At 49.5% G+C, this 21,884-nt stretch overlaps 1 protein-coding gene across 1 annotated transcript in view; it reads right to left on the bottom strand.

Annotated features, from left to right (window-relative positions):
• Positions 1 to 9,546, bottom strand: part of LOC144159591 (uncharacterized) — a 146,615-nt gene extending 137,069 nt beyond the window's left edge. Inside the window, exon 1 of the mRNA XM_077691178.1 lies at positions 8,851 to 9,546. Within this exon, the coding sequence (XP_077547304.1) occupies positions 8,851 to 9,109 (259 nt within the window). The 5' untranslated portion in view covers positions 9,110 to 9,546. The remainder of the gene's footprint in view (positions 1 to 8,850) is intronic.
• Between the last annotated feature and the right edge of the window lie 12,338 nt (positions 9,547 to 21,884).

The following is a 21,884-nucleotide window of genomic DNA, read 5'->3' as shown; positions in this document are numbered from 1 at the left end:
GCTGTGAAATAACTTTATTTCTTATTAATTTAATACTTACTCGATAAATCCTACCCGGAAAGAAAACACGACCACTTTGGTAACAACGCAATGCTTCCATGGGCATTGAATACCTGTCTCCCCGCACATCTTCGCAAAGTATCGAACCAGAACAGCGGGCTATGGTGAGACCAATGTGTACATAAACACGCTATTAAATCTGTGTGTGTGAGCGCCGACACGAGACGTGTTGTCTGGACGAGGGTGAGTGCTTTGTTTGATGTACCTACTTCAGAAAATGCACGAAGAGCTTCACATAATAACAAACCAGCAACGCTTTCTTTACTGGGCTTTCCGAGCGTAGATTTATGTTGCAGAATTGTTTTCAATGTAGCGAACTTAACTAGGCATTTTCTTTAATTTCGCTTGTCTTATAGGCATCGTTGTTTTCCCTTTGTAGTGTTGACTTCCTTCAACGGCTGTCGGTCTTTAAGAGCCCCACCCACCAAAATACTTGCACACGCTTGACCTTTTTGCACGATTAAGTACCCCTACGTGGTCCAAATTAAGGTGTCACACGTCGCTTATTAGTACATTATACGTGCGTTAAATGGCTGACATGAATAACATTGAGCAGCCTTTGCTTAACAGGGCCCTTTTCCATAAAAGATCAACGCCTCCTGAATGTAGCGTCCCACACGAAGCATCGTGGACGTTGCGTGCAGAGTGAAGGATTACTCTTTTTTCTTTATTTTGAATGCGGAATCCGCAAGGTGCAACTGCTCTCTACTAGGGATGATTGATTGACTGATTATGAGGTTTAACGCGCCGACGCTACGCAGGCGATAGGCGCGCCATAGTGGAGGGCTCCGAATTAATTTTGACCACCTGGGGATCTTTAACGCGCCCCGAAATCTCGTACACACGGGCGTGTTCGCTTTTCGCCTCCATCAGAGAAGCGGCCACCGCAGCTGGGAATCCAACCCGCGTTCTTGGACTCAGCAGCACAACGCCTTAGCTAGTGAGCCACCGCCGCGGGTTCTACTAGGGATGAACTCCAACAGCAGCCAAGGGCTCATATCTTCGCGCTGTCTTAGACATTTATCTATTAGCCTACCTGCTGGCGAACTTGATTGTTCAGCTGTTACCATTGCTCAAAATCTCAATTGAAGCTGTGGGTGCAAGCGAGTAACTTCGGTTTTTGTTCCAGCGTCCCGATTTCCAGTAGACTCAGGATTAGGCTAATTTTGTTTTGTTCTGAGCATGACGGTGGATTAACACAACTTAGAAAAAAGACGTAATAATCAACTGATTACTTTTCATACCGCGAGCGTTCATTGTGATGGCACATAATAACGTAGGGATTGAACTAGTTTGTAGTACTCCCACTTGCACTGGAGAAAGGCGAGATTATGCTTCGGCCGCGGCGACTTGACGAACGTGTCCGTTAAATGAATCATTACGTTATCCATGCTTTAAATATAATGCTCCGGGAAAGTTTCGGCACTGAGAGAGAGAGTAAATGTGTTTATTGCGAAAAGCAATGGGGAGGAGTCGTCAGTCCAAGACCCCTTGAGCATTCCCCGCCTCAACAGCCCTCAACACCAGCAGGCGCTGGTCATTGAGGTTGGAGCTGGTCAGAGCTCTCTCCCAAAGCTCGCGAGAAGGAATGGAGGGATTTCGCGAATGTAGTGGGGCGTGCGCGCAGCCCCCTACCATATGAAAGAGCGTCACGGGGGCTCCGCAGAAACGGCATAGCGGGGAATATATGGTGGGGTGCAAGATATGGCATTTAGTGGGATGGGGGAAAGTATTCGTCTGGAGTGCACGGAGCTGCCGTTCCTCTTCTTTCGTTAGGTGTTTATGCGGTGCTGGGTAGGTGATACGTCCCAACTTGTAGTGCTGTGTTATTTCGTGATACGTGATCAGCGGGGTTGGCCTCTCCTGCTCGCTTCCCGGGGCCCGGCGGGATAATTCTCGGGCCAACAGGTGGGCGGTTTCGTTGCCCGGGACGGCAGATTGGGCCGGTGCCCATGTGATCATGATAGATCTGTCTGGTGGACGCAGGCAGATGATTTGGTCGGTTTTCCGGTGAATTCGTCCGCACGAGAAGTTGCGGCACGCTTGCCGCGAATCTGTGATGATTACGCTGCCGGTAGTTTGCGTTATAGACGAGATTCTCGCCACAGGCACCAAAACCGCTATAAAACTCTCCCCGCTTTATAATTGTAATCCTTATTGGCGAGACTGTTCTGAAAAAAAAAAATCTTTTTACCTTGTGCTTGGCTACAGTGCGACCCGTGGATGTGATCCGAACTAAATGCGACGTAGTACGCAAAGTAAATATTAAGACAATGCGCGAGCATATTCTAGTGGCACACCTTTCAAATATCCGCTCTTCCGTTTTCTGTATTCAATTTTGAGCACCCGTGCTAATATACAGAGGGTCATTATAAAGACAAAACAGCGAACGTGTCGTGTGTATAAATCCAGAGTTATGTTGAAAGATAACAGTGCTCCTTTACTTTAGCGACAACTTTTATCGCCAACTGAGTAACAGAACATGCGGCTTAATAAAACAGTGACGTTATTTAATTTAATCAACAAGGTGCTGCTAGGTTGATGTAGCTGACATGAACATCTGTTCATTCGGCTTCTTACTCGGAAGAGTTTACCACGTAATTTACCATGTTCCCATCCAGTTCACATCCCCTCAGAAGAAAGGTCACTGTGCGGCTCCCGATTAACCGGAGTGAACTTAACCTTCAAACAAAGTGAAAGCAAGGCTTTCTTTTGAAATATTACGCCAACATCGCCAGCGGAAACATGTCACTAACACTTAAACAACACCGACGGCTACCGGTGGCAGATGGAGAAGAAAAAACAAGCACATGTGCCAGCGATCCTGACGGCACAAACTCTCGACAACATGAAGTCGGCTAACGTCAGAGGCTTGGTCTGGCATCGCGATGTGAGCCAACTTCATGGAGTCATTATCGTCGTGTCCTCGCATCCTCACACCCAAATCGATGCTGGCCTTCCTGCATCCCATCAGCCTCACAGCGCAAAGCCAGTCGATTCTCTGGCAGCCCTTTGCACCAGATCTAAAGTTCATTCGCTGTTCCTGTTTCGAAAAACGATGGCCCAAAAATTCGCCGTGCAAGCGAGTGTGAGAAAAATAAGGAGATAATGAATGGCATGATTATTGAGTCCCGATCATAACTTTCGTTTTAAGTAAAAAGGTTAAGTTGCCTTGGAATACTTAACGCTTGCTTGTTTTTGGTTACTTTCTCTCTCAAGCACTTTCTCAAGAGTTCCGAAACAGGAAATACTGAAAAACTTCTTTCGACATGGTAATGCCACGCAGGTCAGACGGCGTAGAGCGGAGTGATAGTGACTGCTTCGATCATCGTATGAAAGCTGGGGGATGCAAGAACGCCCGCATGTGTTATCCGAAACTCAAACATATAAGCAGTGCAAGCAAATTCAAGATGAAATACAGGCAATTCGAACTGATCACTAGTTGACCCATTTCGAAATAACCTCTTGGTTCATAATTTCGAAGCACCTTTCCTACTGGTTGACAAGAGAAGAGAACCGCGAACTAGAGTTCGGTAAGTATGGGACGGCGTAATAATTGCACTGCTAACCATTTGCAGTAGGCGAAAAAAAGAAAGACACGGATAGACAGCAGGCAAGTGAAATAATCGCGCGAAGCATTCCCAGACTTCTGCGCCAAAACATTGAGTAATATCTTCTGAATGCGCACGCAGCTCACCATAACAATGAGGCCCCACTCAGTGTTTTCTCACCTTCGTAGGCACTGGTTAAGCTCTCACATAACAGATACCCTTAATGCTTCTACGGGCCTTAGCAGGAACTGAAAAATGCGCTTGCCCATTCCCAGGATGCACTGGTATCCGCAGCTTAGCAAGACTAAACCTCACGCGCCCCTCCGAGTTGTGTGTACAGCACCGAATACTGATAACGGAGGCTCGGCCGGGCTTCCTGCTTCCGGCCGGGCTCCCGCTTCCAGATTTGTGATGCCGTTTTTCGTACCTACGACGTTGTTTCGGGCGATTTTGTTCTTCTCCAGCCGCACTTTATACTTTTCCCTCGCAGTTTCTCGGCGAGAGCGCCCGGAGCTTCGCTGGGAGCGCGAAAGCCGGCGCTAACAGCCGCAGCGAAAGCGCGCCTCGTTTTTTCCTCCATCCGTGTGCGCTGAGGGAAAAACCGCAGCTCCCCAGATTGCTGACGTCGCAAGTTCGTGAGTTGTGTGTCGGAAGCGGCGTTTGGTGCCCACTGGCCTACTTGGCCGCGCCAAGACGCGGGTGCTGATTCGACCACAACTCCCGCTTTGTATGCCGGAACAAAGTGTCTACCGCGGGTTGCTGCTACTGAGACCCGGAAATAGCGCGCCGCCGCGTGCGAGACTCTTGCCTAATAGATTTACCTCTTGTCACCATCTCTCTGAAAACTTTAGCGCCACTGCTTAGTGAGAGGTGCCGGAATGTACATTTTCCTGATGTTTTTGGCATCCAGCGTTACGGCAGAGTGAGCGAGCGAATTCCCCACTTTTGTTCACGGCTTCTTCAGATGAACGAGGATTTATTTCATGGGCACCCCGTCTTGAAATCCGCAACCAGTACTTTAAGGCCAAAACCCAGCAGTCATCAATTTTATTTTGGCTTTTCATCGAAGTACAAGTAGTACAAGTAACAGCTGTCCAGAGGGTAAATGTTAGGAGCGTCATGTATGCCCAACCGGAAGGCGCAGAACATCACCTAATCCTTAAGTGTTTAAATCCAAAAACTCGGCGATCATAAAAACTTGCACCAGCCCACAGAGCACAATTTTTCTTTACACAGTTGCCCAATTATGCTGTTCGAGCTGCCTTCTGCGCTTGTTGCGTTGGAACGCTTGCTATACCTAGAACATTCGTTCAGGGAAGATATTAAGCACTTAACACTCTCCGCGGTCGGTCTTTTTTTGTTTTAAATAATGACGAAATGTTTCCATATATATATATATATATATATATATATATATATATATATATATATATATATATATATATATATATATATATATATATATATATATATATATATATATATATATATATATATATATATATATATATATATATATATATATATATAGATAGATATATATATATATATATCCATAGCACCCGCTCGAGCATTGCACGTCGCTTCAAAGCAGAGCGCGAGACCGGGTCAAATTTCGCGCTTCGCTTAGTCAGCGTAGCTACGTCTCGAGAAAGAACCTCAGCTCAGCGTGTGTATTGCAACACATTTTAATGCATTTGACTAATTCATTCGAACCTATCGGTAATTCATATGAATGTGCAGGTTTATTCTATATAAGCAACTAGTCAAGTCGCGCTCCATCGCGCATCGCCTAATGGGCGAAATTTTAAGTCCGCAAGTCTGTTAAGCCACCACGAAATGAAGAGCCAGTAAATAAAACGGATTACTCAATGTGCGTCAAATGATTTCGTAAAGCAACACAAATATCTCCAAGATAATAGCCAGTATAGTGCAACAAATACGGATAAAAGGGAAGTAAACGTGCATCTGCTGTCATCACGAAAACATGCAATCTTGAGTACTACGTAATCTACAACTCCGGCATACCCCTCATTGAGGGCATTTCCCGAATTTCAATCACGTAAGGCCATCTGTGCGTAACGGGGGCTTAGTTGTTCATTAAGCCAAGAGCGATGGCCGGATAGGGAGGCAGGACGGAATATCTCTCTTCACTTGCCCCCGCTGAGGCAAACTCCGCGACGGTCTTGTAATTGCATCGTCCTTACGTCATATCGGTCCCAGCCACTCAGTAAGCACGGCTGCCCGAATGAACGCGCCACAACGCCTGCTCTGCGTAATCCTTATCTTATCAACAAGATCTCGCTTCTCCGCCTGCCTCGCCGGACGCGCTTTGCGCTCTTTTTGCTTTACCCAGACGGTGGAGAACGGTCGGACGTGCGCGCGTCGGCTCCACCTGGTCGCAAGATTGGCGGGCCACGTGGTTCCTTCCTCCACCCTGGGAATACTTCCAAAGAAGCCGTCGATATAAGGCCGATGGAACGGCCTTAGGCGGCCGCCAGCGTTACATGGTCGTTGCTATACGCAGCCGAGTTCGCTATTTCTTTTTCGCGCTTTCTCCCTGCCTATCTCTCTTTCTCTCTGCGTGGCCTACATTTCGCGAAAAGGAAACCTCCAGGGCGAACGCTTAGCGACAGAAACTCCTAGCAGGAAGCGGCCAGAAACAACAATAACGGCAAGAAAAAGGAATGAACGCCATCTTTCTAGCCAGAACAACATCGACGAAAAGATCCCTGCGTAACGAAGTGAAAGCGAATGTGCCCCTCGCTGTAAGTACACGAAGACGACGGAGCGGCCATGGCCGCAGGGTCTATCGGATAGGCACAAATTTGGCTATCACGTCGCCCGTACTTTTAAGGACCAAACTATTATTTTTTTTAAATTTGCTACAATAACCGGCCTCGAAGCTTTTGCTGCGAATGGAGTTGGCGCAAAATGCTTACTTGAAAATGCTGCGTACTGAAAGCTACGAGTTCCAAGAAAACGGGAGAAACTCCAGGAAATCATCGTGAAGTTTGTGCAACATGCGGAATAAACTAAGAGAATGGAATAAATGGACCTCCAGTCGTCAGGTTCCTTTCACTTTTTGCTGTGAGCTACACAGTTGTTTGTCATGTAACCACAGCCTTTAAGCAAATTATAAGGCATGCTTTTCTATTTTGCCTGTTAGAAACTACATTCATAGGCTGAAAATTTTTTTATCACTGTGAACATGAACACGCACTGTGCACTAGCAACCCCACCATCGTTGCAGCAAATTAAAGTCCACCATTGCATGCGCGTGCCGTACAAAATGATCTCTTCGACCTTGAGGACAGAGAAAGAAAACAGAGCCGTATCGAGGGTTGCAAAAGAACTACGATGAGCTGGTGACGAGAAAACGTTACTCAACTCCAGAAACCGGATAATTACTCAACATTCCAAGTACTCCACATGTCAACACCTCCTGCCCGCTCCATAAAAATATATAAATTTATTATGCGTACTGCAAATTATTTATATAAACTATACTGAAATACTGAACATGACTTCTACCTTGCACTTTATTTCTGATCTCATGAAGTTCGTTTCAGCGCGCTTACATGTGCGAACACGGACATTAAAACTAAGTTGTCGCGATTTTCGGGGTTGATATTACGTAATCACAGTTAGACATAATTTTGTCGCGCAAGCCTAGACAGACCAAGTTGAAAGACTAAAATATCAGGTCGTCATTGTGATCGTGTGCCTCATGTTGTGTAATCACCCGGCGATTACCATTCGTTCGGGGGATGTTTCGTCATCCCCAATAGAAACAATTCAGCTTCGCCATATTATGCCGCGAAACACCTTTGTTTCTGCTGCAGTACGACGTTGACAGCTGTAAGCTATCTTCGAGTGGGCCTAACCCCCTTCTTTCCGAGAAGACAAGAGATAACAGCGCTACATTGCATGCTGAGAAGGACCAGTGGATAAAGTACTTCTTTCTTTCTCATGCCTGCCCGAAAGAATCGGAGGACAGCATGACATTTTGCGTATTCGAAAGAATGTTCACACTTTCAAACGTTTAAAACGTTGAATTTAAGCTAGCCCACTGTTTTGTGGCGGTTCCAGTGTATTTAGTACAGTATAGCGTCTGCTCACACCTTTATGCGCCGTCAACGCTGGCATCTTACAGGGTCAACATCGGGCAAAACCTGCACCGCTCGCTTGCACTGCTGCTGCCCCGAGCGTTTCTCGTGCCTGGCCGCACCGCTTTGTCAGTTGAGATCGACAGACGCGCGCGTACTGCGCTCGAGAGCGCTTGCAGAAAGCGGAGCCAAACGGGCCGCTTTAAAACCAGCAGCACCGTTTCGCTGGCCCCCCGAGAAGGAACGAGCGCGCTGGAGGGCAGCGTTTCTTCGTGAGACGTCAAGGGCCAGCCATTTCTCAAGCGCGCGACTCTGGGCAGCAGCCTAGCGGAGCACGGGCGAGGAAGAAAGGAACGCAGCAGTGCAGCTGGGAGAAACACAGCGCCTCATAAGGCCAAGAACTCGTTTCGGCCTGAGTCGTGAACGCTCTGCAGTGCGCTGTCTGGCGCGCCGTCCTTACAGCCACTCTACGCAGCAGGAACAGCAGATAAAGCCTGTCTTTTGATTGTGTTTTGCTTTCGCCTCCGCTCTTTCTCTTCGCGGCCCAGGAGTGTTTCTCGGCGCCGCGCTGCTTCCTGCTTTCTTTTTCACTTTGCTCTTTTTGTCTTCTCTCGGCGGCGCGAGAGCGGATCCTGCGCGGCGGGCCGAGCGTCATGCGTATGACCCGCAGGCAACTGGGAGGCTGCCGCCGAAATCGGGACACGGCGGGTATCCGCGAGGAAGTGAGCGCCGTTGCGCGCTGCCCGCTTTTTTTGGAACCGACGGATCCCGGGCCGCTACGTCGGCGCGCGGCGGCCTTCTTCTCTTTTTGGAGACTGCTCGGGCGCGCGTTGCACGTGTCCACGCGCTAGGACGACGGGTGAAAGCTTCGCAGGCGGCGCCGGATGTGGCACGCGCGTCGCTAAGCGCGATGGGTGCTCTGCATGCTCTGTATGAGCGGCAGGGCTGCCGTTCACACAGGCGTGCACGCACACAGAAAGAAAAACACTGCGACGTTAACAGATTCTCTCCCGACATTCCTACGGCTGACCTCATTGGGCAGCCATGCTAGCTTTGGACCGCTGCTGCCTCAGCGCATGCAGGCGCGAGCACAACGTTCATGCATCGCAATGGTTCACCGCTAAACTTACGTATATGGGGCGCGAGCAGGTGCCTGTACTTTTTGAGCTCGTACAGCACGTCCAAGTTGCCCAGTATCGGGTGAGCCGCCGTGGGCCCCGGGATCTTGGAGATGAGCTCGGCGATGCGTCGTCGTCGCGCGATGTGCACTGCCACGGGCACGATACACGAGAGCAGTAAGGTGAGCGACCACAGGACTCGATGCGACGAGAAGGGCAAGAAGCCCGTCAAGGTCATGGGAAACAGGGTGGCTTCGCCGGCTGCCGACATGGTTGGTCCGGCCGCCGACTGTCCGCACGGGTCCTCGAGGGGGCTAGCTAGCCCGGGAGCGCCCAGCGGACGCACATGGCCGGGAGTGCGCCAGGGGCCGGTCACATGGGCGTCGCCGTCCGCGGTTCGGGTCCTAGCAGGCGGCAGGTGGGGGCGGCGCTCAGCCCAGGGCAGCGGCGGCGCGGGGCCGCAGGCCTCCTCCGGGGCCGCGCGGTCTCTCGTGGGGTCGGCATGGCAGCATCGGCCGCGGCTGTCAGCCCGGTCCTCGCGGCCACATGCAGCGGCCGATAAGCTCCGCGCAGAGGAAGTGGCGCCGTTCCTGTGCGTGTGCCCCCCCCAGACAACGTTGCACGACTACACCACCGGCACCCCGAGGAAACGCGCCGGGGACCGTACTAAAAGCATTGATGTAATCCCCCAAACGAGAGCACTGTCTGTTCGAGACGGCCGCCCGCCACGTGACCGCTGCTGGGCCAATGGGGCCAAACGGGCGTGACGTCACCGCCGAGACCTCTCCTTGAAGGGCTTTCGTCTTCCTCGTTGACTCTCGCCTCCACCGGGTGTCCTGTTAGAGAAGCGGACTTATGCCCGAAACGAGAGGCGGAGAAGGCAAAAATTCAACATGGCCGCGAGGGGAGAAAGCTGGCGGGAAAAATGCTTTCTCTCTTTTGGCTCTTTCTTCGGCGCCGCTGGGAAGCGGCCAAAAATAGAAAGTTGGCAACTGCGAGTTTCTTTCCTCAGGCTATAGGCCAGCCTGATTATCCTTCTCTGCTTTCCTCCTGGCTCTCTCCTTGCCCCCTTTCGTTTGTTCGCTTTTCTTCGCGGCCCCTGCAGGGCTTAGTCGACACTGCGTGTATACACTTTGCGCCTATTAGTTCCAAAAACCAGTGGACACATCTGCCCTGTGCCCTGTGCGGCATTGCTCTTAACAGATCCTGCGTTTGGCTCCCTTCGCACCCGTCTAAACGTATCTCTCCTCGCCGAGCAGAATCGGTCAGGCCCGCCGCCTCGGGCCGCACGAATAGCGGTTGGCCGCTCAGCCGAGCTGCGTGAGGCAATTTTCGTGCCTAACTACAGCCGGCGACATGCCTTCGCTCGGGCAGTGTCACTTTGCATTGAGTCGTCAGGTGAGCTTTGCTAGTCTTGCGCTCACATCGCACGGCCGGCTTTCGCCGCTGGTAGCTTTTGAAGTAGGTCGGTCCCCGGCTCTGCCCCGACATGCCTTTCGTCGGCCGTCAGAGCTCATATCCTCCTTTTTTTATCTCATTCGTAACTTCGACATCGGCCGCCTTCTTTGCGCAACGTGGCCCGCTTACCTCATCTGCGCCGCACGCCTCTGGACGACTGTTCGCATCTTTCGAGCGCTCTGCACTACTTCTTAGAAAAGCGTGTAATTGCGACTGAAGGATCGTTATGTTCCAAGAGTTCCGGAGACATTTAGTTTTTACGGAGCCCGCTGTTAAACGGTATCGTCTGACTTGACCGGTCCACAGGCGGAACTTCTGCTGTCATCACACAAGCTGTTGGTTATCAAAAACCAGCCCTGTTTATTGACTGTAGATGCGAGTTGTTGAAGAAGACAAGTCTGCATACCTTGTTGTGGTCATGGGCGGAAAGTTTTCATTTTTGTAGGGGGAAGGGGGAGGGAGGGGGGTGGGTCCGACGCGCTGCTGTCCGAGCCCCGCTCCGACATAAATAAATATATATATATATATATATATATATATATATATATATATATATATATATATATATATATATATATATATATATATATATATATATATATATATATATATATATATATATGACGCTTTTCGAAGCATTTTCTGGACAAAGATACAACCAAAAATATTTTCCTGACGAAAAGTCAGTTCAGAAATTACGACGTCGTAACATACATAAAGTTCACACTACATTGCCCCTGCTTCGTTTTAAACGGTGTTGTTCTCGGAAATGAACTTAACTTCAGTATAGAAAGAGGGAGGCGTTTGATTTGTCACAAATATAAAAATGAACATATATTCGCCAGCGCAAATAAAGAAGGAAACTAGTGCTTTAATGTTTTTAACGCACCACTGAGCTGTGCACATTAAACAAAAAATATCTAAATAAAATTGACCAATTCCAGTTGCTTAGAGCTGACACAAAAGGCCTCACCCTGCTTCACCGTGATGCACGCCCTTTTCGTTCATTTTTATAGCATTTTGCGTTGTTTTCTTAGCCCAACGGTATGCTTTGACTTGCAAGTGCCCAATGTCATTGAATGTGGTGTGTTCATCTTTGCTTGTGCGTGGTGGCACCAAACGTGTTACTTGTTAATTCAGTTAGTAAGCGAGTGTTTCAAAGTACAACACTCACGTGCATTTTAAAAGCCGCTGACACGAAACTCTGTCGATGGGGTCACTGAAGACTCCCAGTTTTTTTTTTCAGTGTCAAAAAAGCAGGCCAAGCAATTTCGAGCGAGATGAACATACAGCAACATATCACTCCATGAGCACAGGCTACCACTAACATTAGAAAATTGTTAGTAGGCTACGCCCTTCTCTTTAAAAAAACATTGTTACGTTGTGGCAGAACAGATGAGACGAACCATGTTTAAGGATGACGAGCGATCTAGTTACAAGATTTACAAAGCGGTCATGAGAGAGCCCGCGCTGGCGGCGCCCACGCAGAGCTTCTTCGTCGTGATGGGCTAGATTCACAAGGTCATGTCCCACTGCTATATTCTTCGTCCTCTAGTAACATTTTCTCGTCGGAGTGGACCCTCCCAGTCGAGGTGACAGTAAATGCACAGGTGAGGTGAGGATGGAAGATAGGAGGATACGGAGGAATGATAAGTCCTTACCGCCACGGATGAGGATAATAATCTTGGTGAGCACTGGCCCCGGAACAGCAACGCTTTCCTACGCGATGAAGCAGTTTCCAAAGCCCTTGTATACGCGCCGGAAAACTGGGCAGGGGTGCGTCGTCGACTTGTGGCCAGGTCGCGGTTGGTCAGGTCGTGGCTGGTCAGGTCAGCTGGTTTCGGCGGGTCATGGGCAGGGTACATAGGGTTGGGGAATGGTCATGTCTATGGCTCTACAGGCCGGGGCGCTCCGAGTCTCCGACCGGATGGGAGCCTTAAGACGATCGCTTCAGGAGCCGAGACGGGTTGAAGCTCGGGAGAAGGGGGCGGGTGCAGGATGGGGATGAACCCGCAACCTCCACCAAAACATGTTACGTGACGGTAGAACAGATGAGGTGAACTATGTTTAGGGATGATTAACGATCTGTTTACATTATTTACAAAGCAGCCATGTGAGACCACGCGCAGGCTGCGCCCACTAACAGCTGCTTCGTCGTCGGGTGCTGGAACCTCAAGGTCATGTCCCACTGCTAGCTTCTTCGTCTTCTCGGAACATTATAACGAAGTTATTCCTGTATATTCGTGTGTGCGTAGTGTACACAGTCAAATCTTCCAAAATTTAAGTAAAAGATATAAAAAATACGGGTGACGCATCTGCCGTAAGCCCCTCTGTTGCGCTTGTCCTCCTATGATTATGATTTGAGAAAATAAATCTAAAGTATGAATTTACGGACGTGCACTTTCGCGCCAACAATGATGCGGTAAGCTTTTAGCTACAATAAAAAATTTTGTAAAAAGGTAGAGGCAACTCACAAGAAACCGCAAACGGGGCAGGTAACAAAATTCTGGTAATGACACTCTGGGAGTAAAGGTGGGGAACAGGCGTCAGCTTCGCCAAGAAGTGGGGGGGGGGGGTACTCTGCCCCCGCTTGTGGCTTGAATGTCCAACGAGATGGAAGATTCACCGAGTCGGAAGATCCAATCGGTCACGTGAGCAGCGAGATGAAAGACTCACCGAGACGGAAGATCCAATCTAGCCTGAATATCCAACGAGACGGAATATCCACCGAGTCAGAAGATCCAATCGAACCTGAAAGTCCATCGAGATGAAAGGTCCATCGATACGAAAGGTCCACCGACACGAAAGGTCCAAATAAAATTCAGGTGTGCTCATTAGTGTGCTCATTCGGATAAAGCGGATAGCGATGCGTCTTACTCACTTGGGTCAAAGTTTACCCCACCAAGATTAACTGAGCGGTTTGGCAATTTGGTTTGCCTTATGAATGCAGGACTCAGTTTTGCGTCAATGTAACCTTTTGCATGTGAGCGTATTGTAACGTGATGTTCTGGTCAATTTTAGCAATATCGTTTGCAACTAATGCAAGAAATAAAGTTTGGTTTTGAGTTCAACAATTCGTCAGGGTATAATACTTTGGTTTCCTCACACACAGTGTGGTCGCATCACTTAATACACGTGAAGATGGGAGTCGGAAAAGAACATTCCGATAATTACTGGTAGGCTAGAAAAAGAAATGTTTTGCACTTGTCATTTCTTTTAAAAACAACGTATAAGCGCACTTTACTACAACTTACTTCAAGGTAGCTTGATGGGAATAAGCTTGACGGGAATAAACTTGCAGACAAAAGGACCTCGACAGATAACGGGAAAATAGTTAACCCTGTGCAGAATCCGCAATGACCCCTTTACTATTTCGCTCCGTCATTTCAAGTAAAGCTGTTCTTCATGTCCAGTTTAGTGTATTACATGAGCAGAAGGCGAAAAGTGATCCGAGGATGGCAAACATTTTCAAAGTATTAAAATTCAGTTGAAACTGGGAATTTTCGCATAAAATATGCTGTTAGGCATTGTGGACAGCCGAGTGAGGGGAGTGGGGCTACGGATTAATTCCTTACTCCCAATTGATACTGAACGTGCGCTGCGCTCGCTCGAGATATATGGAAGTTTTTACTATGCAACATTATCGTTCTGCTGCCTTGTTTTTACTTGATGGAAACAGCAACTGTCGTTGCCAGGAATCAAGCGGAAACTTCGTGTTCAGTACGCGGTGCCTTATTCATGCACAGACCAGCCATATTATACTGTCGCGACGGCGACAGAGAGATGAGAAGACACACGTCTGCACGCTACAGCGCCGTGGACCCAAACTGGAGGCCCCGCTTTATTCCACGCTCGTGCCCAGCGCGCACCGCAAGCGCGTGGTCAGCACTCGCCACTCGTGGCTCAGCCCCAGCGTCATCGTTCCTGGAGCGTGCCCGTTTGCGGCAGCAGACGACGCAAGCTGCTGGGGCGCCGCCACACAGCCCCCCCCTCTTCAGACGGAGTGTCGGCAAAACGGACAGTCTTTGCGCTGGGATGTTCGCGGGTGGGGCTGCGAACGGAGGGGAGAGTGGTGGTGTTCAGGGTGGAGTGGTGGATGGTGGTGTCGAAGGCAGGCGGTTGAGCCTCGGTGAAAGCGGGCTTGAGGCGATCGATGGAAACGACAGTGTCGCGGCCGTTAACGCGAACTGTAAACGTCTTTTCGCCGCGTGAAATGACGAGATGAGGGCCGGTGTAGGGCGGTTGAAGTGGCCGGCGGGCACTGTCGACACGGATGAAAACGTATTGGCTGACAGAAAGACTTGGGTGAATAAAAGTGGGTTTTGTGGAACACGGCCGTGGTGGTTGGGGACGGATATAGCTGAAAAACCGGGTTAAATCCTTTACGTAGGATGGGCCAGGAGAGGAAGGGTTATCGTGAGGCTGTGGAGGGACCAGGAAGTCTGCCGGTAATCGCAAAGACGTGCCGTAGACCATTTGGGATGCGGCTCAACCAAGATCATCTTTGATGACAGTGCGCAATCCTAGCAGCACAAGGGGAAGGTGAACTGCCCACTGCTCAGGTGATTCGTGAGCCATCAGCGAGGCCTTGAGCTGACGATGAAACCTCTCGACCATGCCGTTGGCTTGAGGATGATAGGCCGTTGTTTTTAGGTGAGTAACACCGAGTAGGCATGTCAAGCGGCGAAAGAGTGTGGACTCAAATTGGCGGCCACGGTCTGTGATAATCTCCGTCGGCACGCCAAAACGGGCGATCCACGTCGACATAAGCGTGGAAGCAACAGTCTCAGCCGTAATATCGTCGATTGGAGAAGTCTCCGGCCAGCGGGTAAAACGGTCGATCACTGTCAAGATGTAGCGGCAGCCCTTAGATGGTGGTAGTGGGCCAACAAGGTCCACGTGAATTGTGGAGAACTTTGAGTCCGGTAGGGGGAAAGTAGCCAGAGGCGATGTGGTATGCCGAGAGACCTTGCATTGTTGGCAGGCGAGGCAGGAACGTACGCCCAGGCGCGTACGTCAGTATTCATGCCCGGCCAGACGTATCTCTCGGCAATCAAACGCCGTGAGGCACGAACTCCAGGATGAGAGAGACGGTGAATAGAGTTGAAGGCAATGCGCCTGAGAGACGCAGGAAGGTACGGCCGTCTGCGGCCCGAGACCGGGTCAATGTCGCAAACGATGCTGATTCCCGAATCAGGGCATAGAATGTCCTCGAGTTGCAGAGAGGAGCTGTTTGAAGAACGTAGAGTTCGGAGCTCCTCGTCATCGCTTTGGGCTTGGGCCAACTCCTGAGAACTGAAACCGGGGCGCTGTATGGCGGAAATACGGCTAAGGGCGTCGGCTGGAATGTTGTTAACTCCCTTGACATGCCGAATGTCCGTCGTAAACTCTGCAAGATAAGCCAAATGTCGCGTCTCTCGGGGAGAATATGTAGTCTTCGATGACTTGAAGGCGTCCGTAAGAGGCTTGTGATCGGTGAAGATCACGAAGCTGCGGCCTTCGAGGAAAAAGCGGAAATGCTTCACAGCGAGGTATGCCGCCAGGAGTTCCCGTCCGAAAGTGCTGTACCGTTGCTCAGTGGGAGAAAGCTTCTTCGAAAAGAAACCGAGCGGGTGCCAGCTGCCGCGGATGTGCTGCTGAAGTACACCTCCAATCGCACAGTGGGAAGCATCTACCATCAGGCTTGTGGGAGCGTTGTGGCGCGGGTGCACGAGGAGGGTAGAAGAGGCCAGGCGCTCCTTGATGGTAGTGAATGCGCGATCAGCGGCTTCAGACCATTCAAGACTGCACTCGGGAGACTTGGGAGTTTGAAGGAAAGTTTCGAGAGGTTGAACAATGGCCGCACATTCCGGGATGAACCGTCGGTAATAATTCACCAGCCCTAGGAAACGGCGCAGTTGCCGCAAGGACTCAGGTCGGGGAAAGTCGATTATGGCCTTCACTTTGTCTGGCAGAGGGCGAATTCCATTGCAGTCAACGAAATGACCGAGAAACTCCAACGACGGCCACCCGAACGCACACTTGTCGCTATTAAGGATGAGGCCATGCTCTGCTAGGCGTTCGAAAACTATCCGCAGATGGTGCAGGTGCTCAGATAGCGATGAACTGGCGACAAGAACGTCATCTATGTAGGCGAAAACAAAAGGTAGACCACGGAGGACGACGTCTATGAAACGCTGAAAAGTCTGAGCTGCGTTGCGTAACCCGAAAGGCATTCGAGTGAATTCAAAGAGGCCAAACGGTGTAATGATGGCAGTTTTCTTGACGTCATCCGGGGCTACGGGGATTTGGTGGTAGGCTTTTTGGAGGTCAAGCTTTGAAAAGATGGTACATCCACTGAGGTTATTGGTGAAGTCCTGTATATTAGGTAGGGGGTACCTGTCGGGTACAGTGGCCACGTTCAGGGAGCGGTAATCACCACAGAGTCGCCAGTCTCCTGATTTCTTCGGGACCATGTGTAACGACGAGGACCAGTTGCTCGATGACGGGCGAGCAATGCCGATTTCAACCATGTGGTGAAATTCCTGTTCCGCGATTTTATGTTTCTCTGGAGCCAGTCGACGCGCCACGGCGTGCGTAGGTGGACCGGTGGTGATGATCTGATGAACGACGTCATGCTTCACTGGCTTTGTCCAGTCTGGAGGGGCAGTCAGGGAAGGAAACTCGTTCAGCAGTTCCCGGTACGGAGAAGGTAGGTCGCAAAGAAGCGTGAATGCGAACGGATGGACTGGAGACGATTTGCCGATGACAGAAAGGCCGGTTGTGGCGTCCAGGATTCTTTTTCGGGCCATGTCAACCAGGAGTCCGAAGTGCGAAAGGAAATCGGCTCCTAGAATGGCGTGACTCACGTTGGCCACGAGGAAAATCCAGCGGAACGCACGGCGTAGGCCGATGTTTACCATCAGGGATTTTTTTCGGTACACGGGAATGCTGGACTTGTTAATAGCTTGGAGATGGCACAGTGGTGCTTGAGTGCGGTCACAGGAATTAGCGGGGAGCACACTCACTTCAGCACCAGTGTCAACTAGGAAACGTTGACCACTGGTTGCATCTGTGATGTAGAAGAGGCGACTGTCGCTGGCTTGGGAATCGGTCGCCGCCGCTAACGATCCCTCGCCTCGTTTCCCGGCCAGCCGCAAGGACGGGTGCAACGTTGCGCCGCTGCACCGAAGCGGCGATGGTACCAGCACAATGAATCAGGGTGTTGAGGTGGCTGGCGCGTTGTGCCTTCCTGGCGAAATACTTGCGGAGACAGGGTACGGCGAAAAGGGCCAAACCGGCGAGCTCGAGGGTTGCGAGGCGGCGGTGAGCTGTAACCAGCCGAGGCGACAAGCTCCTCCAAGTTTTGCATGCGCTCTCGGAGAGCGGCGAGGTCGTCGGATAGCGGTGAGGGCAAAGGAGTAGCAGGCGCCGCCACAGTTATGTTCGGAAGATTGAGCGGATGCCACCGTGGACAAAGGCGGATGCAACGTGGCGACTTCCATTATCTTGTCAGCATGCGCGGCCAACGCGGATAAGGGAAGGTCAGAAGCAGTCGCGAGGATCATCTGCACGGAAGAGGGGAGCCGTCGCAGGAAAAGTTCCTTCAACAAACGGGAGTCCGTGGCAGAAGGTGCGTCGCCGAGCAGGGTTTGCAGTTCGTGAAGGAGCTGCGAAGGTCGACGGTCACCCAACTCCTCTGCAGAAAGCAGCCCCTGGAAACGCTGCCGTTCCGAAGGGCTCGTGCGTCTCAAGATGGCAGCCTTCAACGTGTCGTAAGGGTTCGTGGTAGGCGGGTTGGCAAGGATGTCACGAACCTCAACCGCGATCTCAATAGGCAGTGACTGTTGTAGATGGTTGAAGCGGGTCTCTTGCGACGTGATGTGACTCACTCGGAAGCTTGCCTCGGCTTGAAGGAACCACACGTCGGGGTGCTTAGCGCTGAAGGGGGGCAAACGGCAAGCGACGGCGGAGATGCCAGGTGAAGAGGCAGCGGAGGACACAGAAGGACCGCTGGCGTCGCGGGGAGGGTCCATTCTGAGTACGTGGCTCCGCTGCAACGTCCGGGTCACCAATGTCGCGACGGCGACAGAGAGATGAGAAGACACACGTCTGCACGCTACAGCGCCGTGGGCCCAAACTGGAGGCTCCGCTTTATTTCACGCTCGTGCCCAGCGCGCACCGCAAGCGCGTGGTCAGCACTCGCCACTCGTGGCTCAGCCCCAGCGTCATCGTTCCTGGAGCGTGCCCGTTTGCGGCAGCAGACGACGCAAGCTGCTGGGGCGCCGCCACAGTTGAAATACTGAGTGAGGGTCTAAATAGCTAGGTCATCTAGATTGCGAAGCATTATGTTAGTTATGTCATCCATACCCTGGGCGGAGGGGAATAAGGGCCGCTGGAACCTCCGCGTTCATTATATCTTTCTCTAATTCTGTATTTTCCTTACCCTGGTAAGGAGGTAGAGTGACTCTGGCACCATTCGCAATGTAAAGCGTTTTGGTTCGCTTTAATAGCTGTTGGTTCGTTCCTGGGTAGCTCCGAATGATTTGTGTCAGGCGATTTTTTTGCACCGTTTGGGATTGCCCGGGGACCAGCAGGTGTCTTAGTAAGGACCATGTGCGGCGTATACTCAGATATCCTTTCATTCGGACAGAGAGTTGTCCCCACTGGGCTCGAGCAAGCTCTGCGACGTGTGTTTCGATTGATTGTTCAAGTTCTGCTAGTTTTCGTCGGAGGTGGCAGTTACGTTTATTTCATTTCCACCTGCCTGCGCCATATGCAGCCCACATATGGCGCAGGCGGGTGTGTGCTTTTTTGCGGGTATCTCGGGTTCTAGTTGTTGGTTGTGCGTACATTTATCCTCTATTAGTTCCCCTCTATTACCTCCTCTTCCCCCGCACGAGGCGATTGACCTCTCCATTCAAAATAAATTCATTCATTCAAAATAAATTCATTAATTAATTAATTCATTCATTCATTCATTCATTCACTCATTCATTCATCCCAATACCTTTATGCAGGTTATAGTATGTACATCTGTTTCGCCAGTAGGGATTGCTATGTTTTTTCGCACAACCATGTTTTCGCTAAGAGTGTTTATGCATGCAGCTTATAAAAAAATCTTTTTTGCGTCCCCCAAATCCCCACAAATATTTTACCACCAGTGACTGCTTTCTTTAGGTGCAAAGAAAAGAGATCGCAAATGTGTGATCGGGCTGCTGACCGCTGGGCTAGCTCTGAGTCATCCTGCGTAGAAGGTGCCTCCTGTACCTTGATTTTACTGTTTACAAAAGAGTATTTATCGATTTTATTTCCTTATTAGCTCTATTAACTTCCTTGAATCTTTTCCAACTTTTAATTGACCTTAGATTTTCTACTGGTGCAGCAGTCGCAAGGGCATAGGTAGCTTACAGCTCCAGTGAAGCCAAGTCACTGAAGCGTTGTAAGCCAATATACGTATTGCATGTGCGCTAGTGCACAGATACATTGACTTCATCGACTTTTTGCATACTAACAAAATAAAGCCACATTGTTCCCGGCAGAAATCTTGATTTGGCTTAGTTTTAACTGAGTTAATGAATTGGGATACAAGCCAGAGGCTGGCCTACATATTGTTGGAGGGTCAGCGAGCCGCGAAGTAGGCGCAGTCAATCTAAGCCTACAAGTGTAAGCGTCATACGAAGCGTGATGGAAAATCGGCACGGAGGATGCAGAGATTAGGACAGCACTTTCAAATTGATTTTTCTACTAAATAAAGTCGCGTAAATGCACGCAGATTGGTGGAAACATGGCCTAGCGGCTCCAGACTACAATTTGCGCAAGTAATTCCTTAATGTTTACAAATCTCTTCATTGTCTTTTTTAGGTAATTGGCCTTCTATACACAAGGTAATGTGTATGGCGAGACGTCACAGGTGGTCCGTATGTGTTCATGGTCACCCCTGTTATTAAGGCTGCATATTCCTGCTCCCCGAAAAAAAAATCTGTTCTCTGTTACATCTGGGGGCTTGAAGAATTCGGCGTCTATTTCGAAAACCTCAGCTAACACCATGGCCAACCCTTTTCATGCAGGTATCGCCGTCCGTTAAACCATCGAATACGTGCTCAGACGTCCCACAGATGGCTTAAGACGTACCGCCGCAATCCTACCTCGAATTTATGCTTTCGGCTTTTACAAGCAGTGGAAAAAAATGAATCGTGAAGCTTCGTCTTGGAGCTCTAAACGACTACTATAGAGCGTTTAGCACGCTTTATCATTTACAGAAGAGTTGTACGAATCATTGAAAATGTGCCATTCTTGCATACTAGAGCAGAATTACTTCGCCGGTGACGTATAATCACTGTAATTAATTTTTATGACTACCATTTATAGCGTTCATCTTGCCTTCTAGTGAAGAATAATGATCCGCATTTGGCTGGCCTATCAGGGATAAAGAAGAAAGCAGGATTGCACGATACGCGCTTTACCAAAACATGGTTTGTACCCATACCACTCAATCATTATGACATGCAATCGCTTTCTTATGTTCTTCCACACCTACTGAACAAATAGGAAGCGTAAAACATTCACATTGCTATTTTGTGAAGAAAGCGTTTTCTCGATTTGTTTCTTTGATGCGCTCTCATATTTTGTCTCTTTTGTTCTTCAACTGGTGTTCACAACTGGAAAAGACGAAGTGGCAGAGAGGGTATCCTTTTCTTTTTTTTTTATTTTGATATCACAAATAGGCAGATAGCGGGTACCATTTTATTTTCGTGTGTGCGAGTTCAACTGTGTTCCTCGTTGCGTTTTTGATGTGTATGCTCTAATAGGTTACAATATTGAAAATCTATACTGTGTGTGAGTCTGTATAAGTTTACTTTTCTGTTCAAATGTGAGCCGATTAATGCTGTCAATACTGGGGCAGCCACCTCATCAAGCTGCTTGAAACAGCAGCTTTTTGTGATTGGCTCATGCTATGTAACAAAAGGAAAATAAAGATGTGATGTGAGTAAAAAAAAGCTACGATAAAGAACTCGGTAGGCTTTCACCGAGGCGCCGTTCCAACACCGTAATGGTCGGTGGCTGAGAAATTGAGGCCAGAGAACGACACTTTTTGTCGAAGGGTGGCATAGCTTGACTGCACTGACGCGCTCCAGGTCAATATCCCGCCCTCAACTTACTCACTTCCTTAAAATAGTTCAACAGTCTTCGAATAACCAAACTCAAACTTTCAGGCTTTATTCATTTACTGTGGTGAGACCGGTATTGCGCAGTCTTGCGGATTATCGAAAGGCGGCACAGTAAAATAGGACAAATTCTGACATTTATCAATACAGTCGACTCGCGACAATTCAAACTCGGAGGGGCCTCAGGATTTTGTTTCAATTATCCGAAGTTTGAATTATCAGAAGTTCTCATATCAATGACTCTGGGAAAGGTGACAGCATGCATTATGATTAGGTACTGATTTTAATAACTTTTTTATTTTCTAAGCGTTTTAAAACCATAACTCCAGAAAATAAACAGGACGAAGAGGCCTAAGGTCCACAATCCGAATGCCGCGCGCGTCACTTTCGTAACCGCTGTGCAGTTTTTCTTTTTCTTTTTTGCTGATACGCGACACGCGG

The sequence above is a fragment of the Haemaphysalis longicornis genome, unplaced genomic scaffold (assembly GCF_048455015.1).
Source record: "Haemaphysalis longicornis isolate Haplotype H1 unplaced genomic scaffold, Haemaphysalis longicornis Haplotype H1 scaffold_1, whole genome shotgun sequence".
Lineage (NCBI taxonomy): Eukaryota > Metazoa > Arthropoda > Arachnida > Ixodida > Ixodidae > Haemaphysalis > Haemaphysalis longicornis.
Note: the sequence above shows the minus strand (reverse complement) of the source record. Positions and strands in the feature narration are given on the sequence as shown.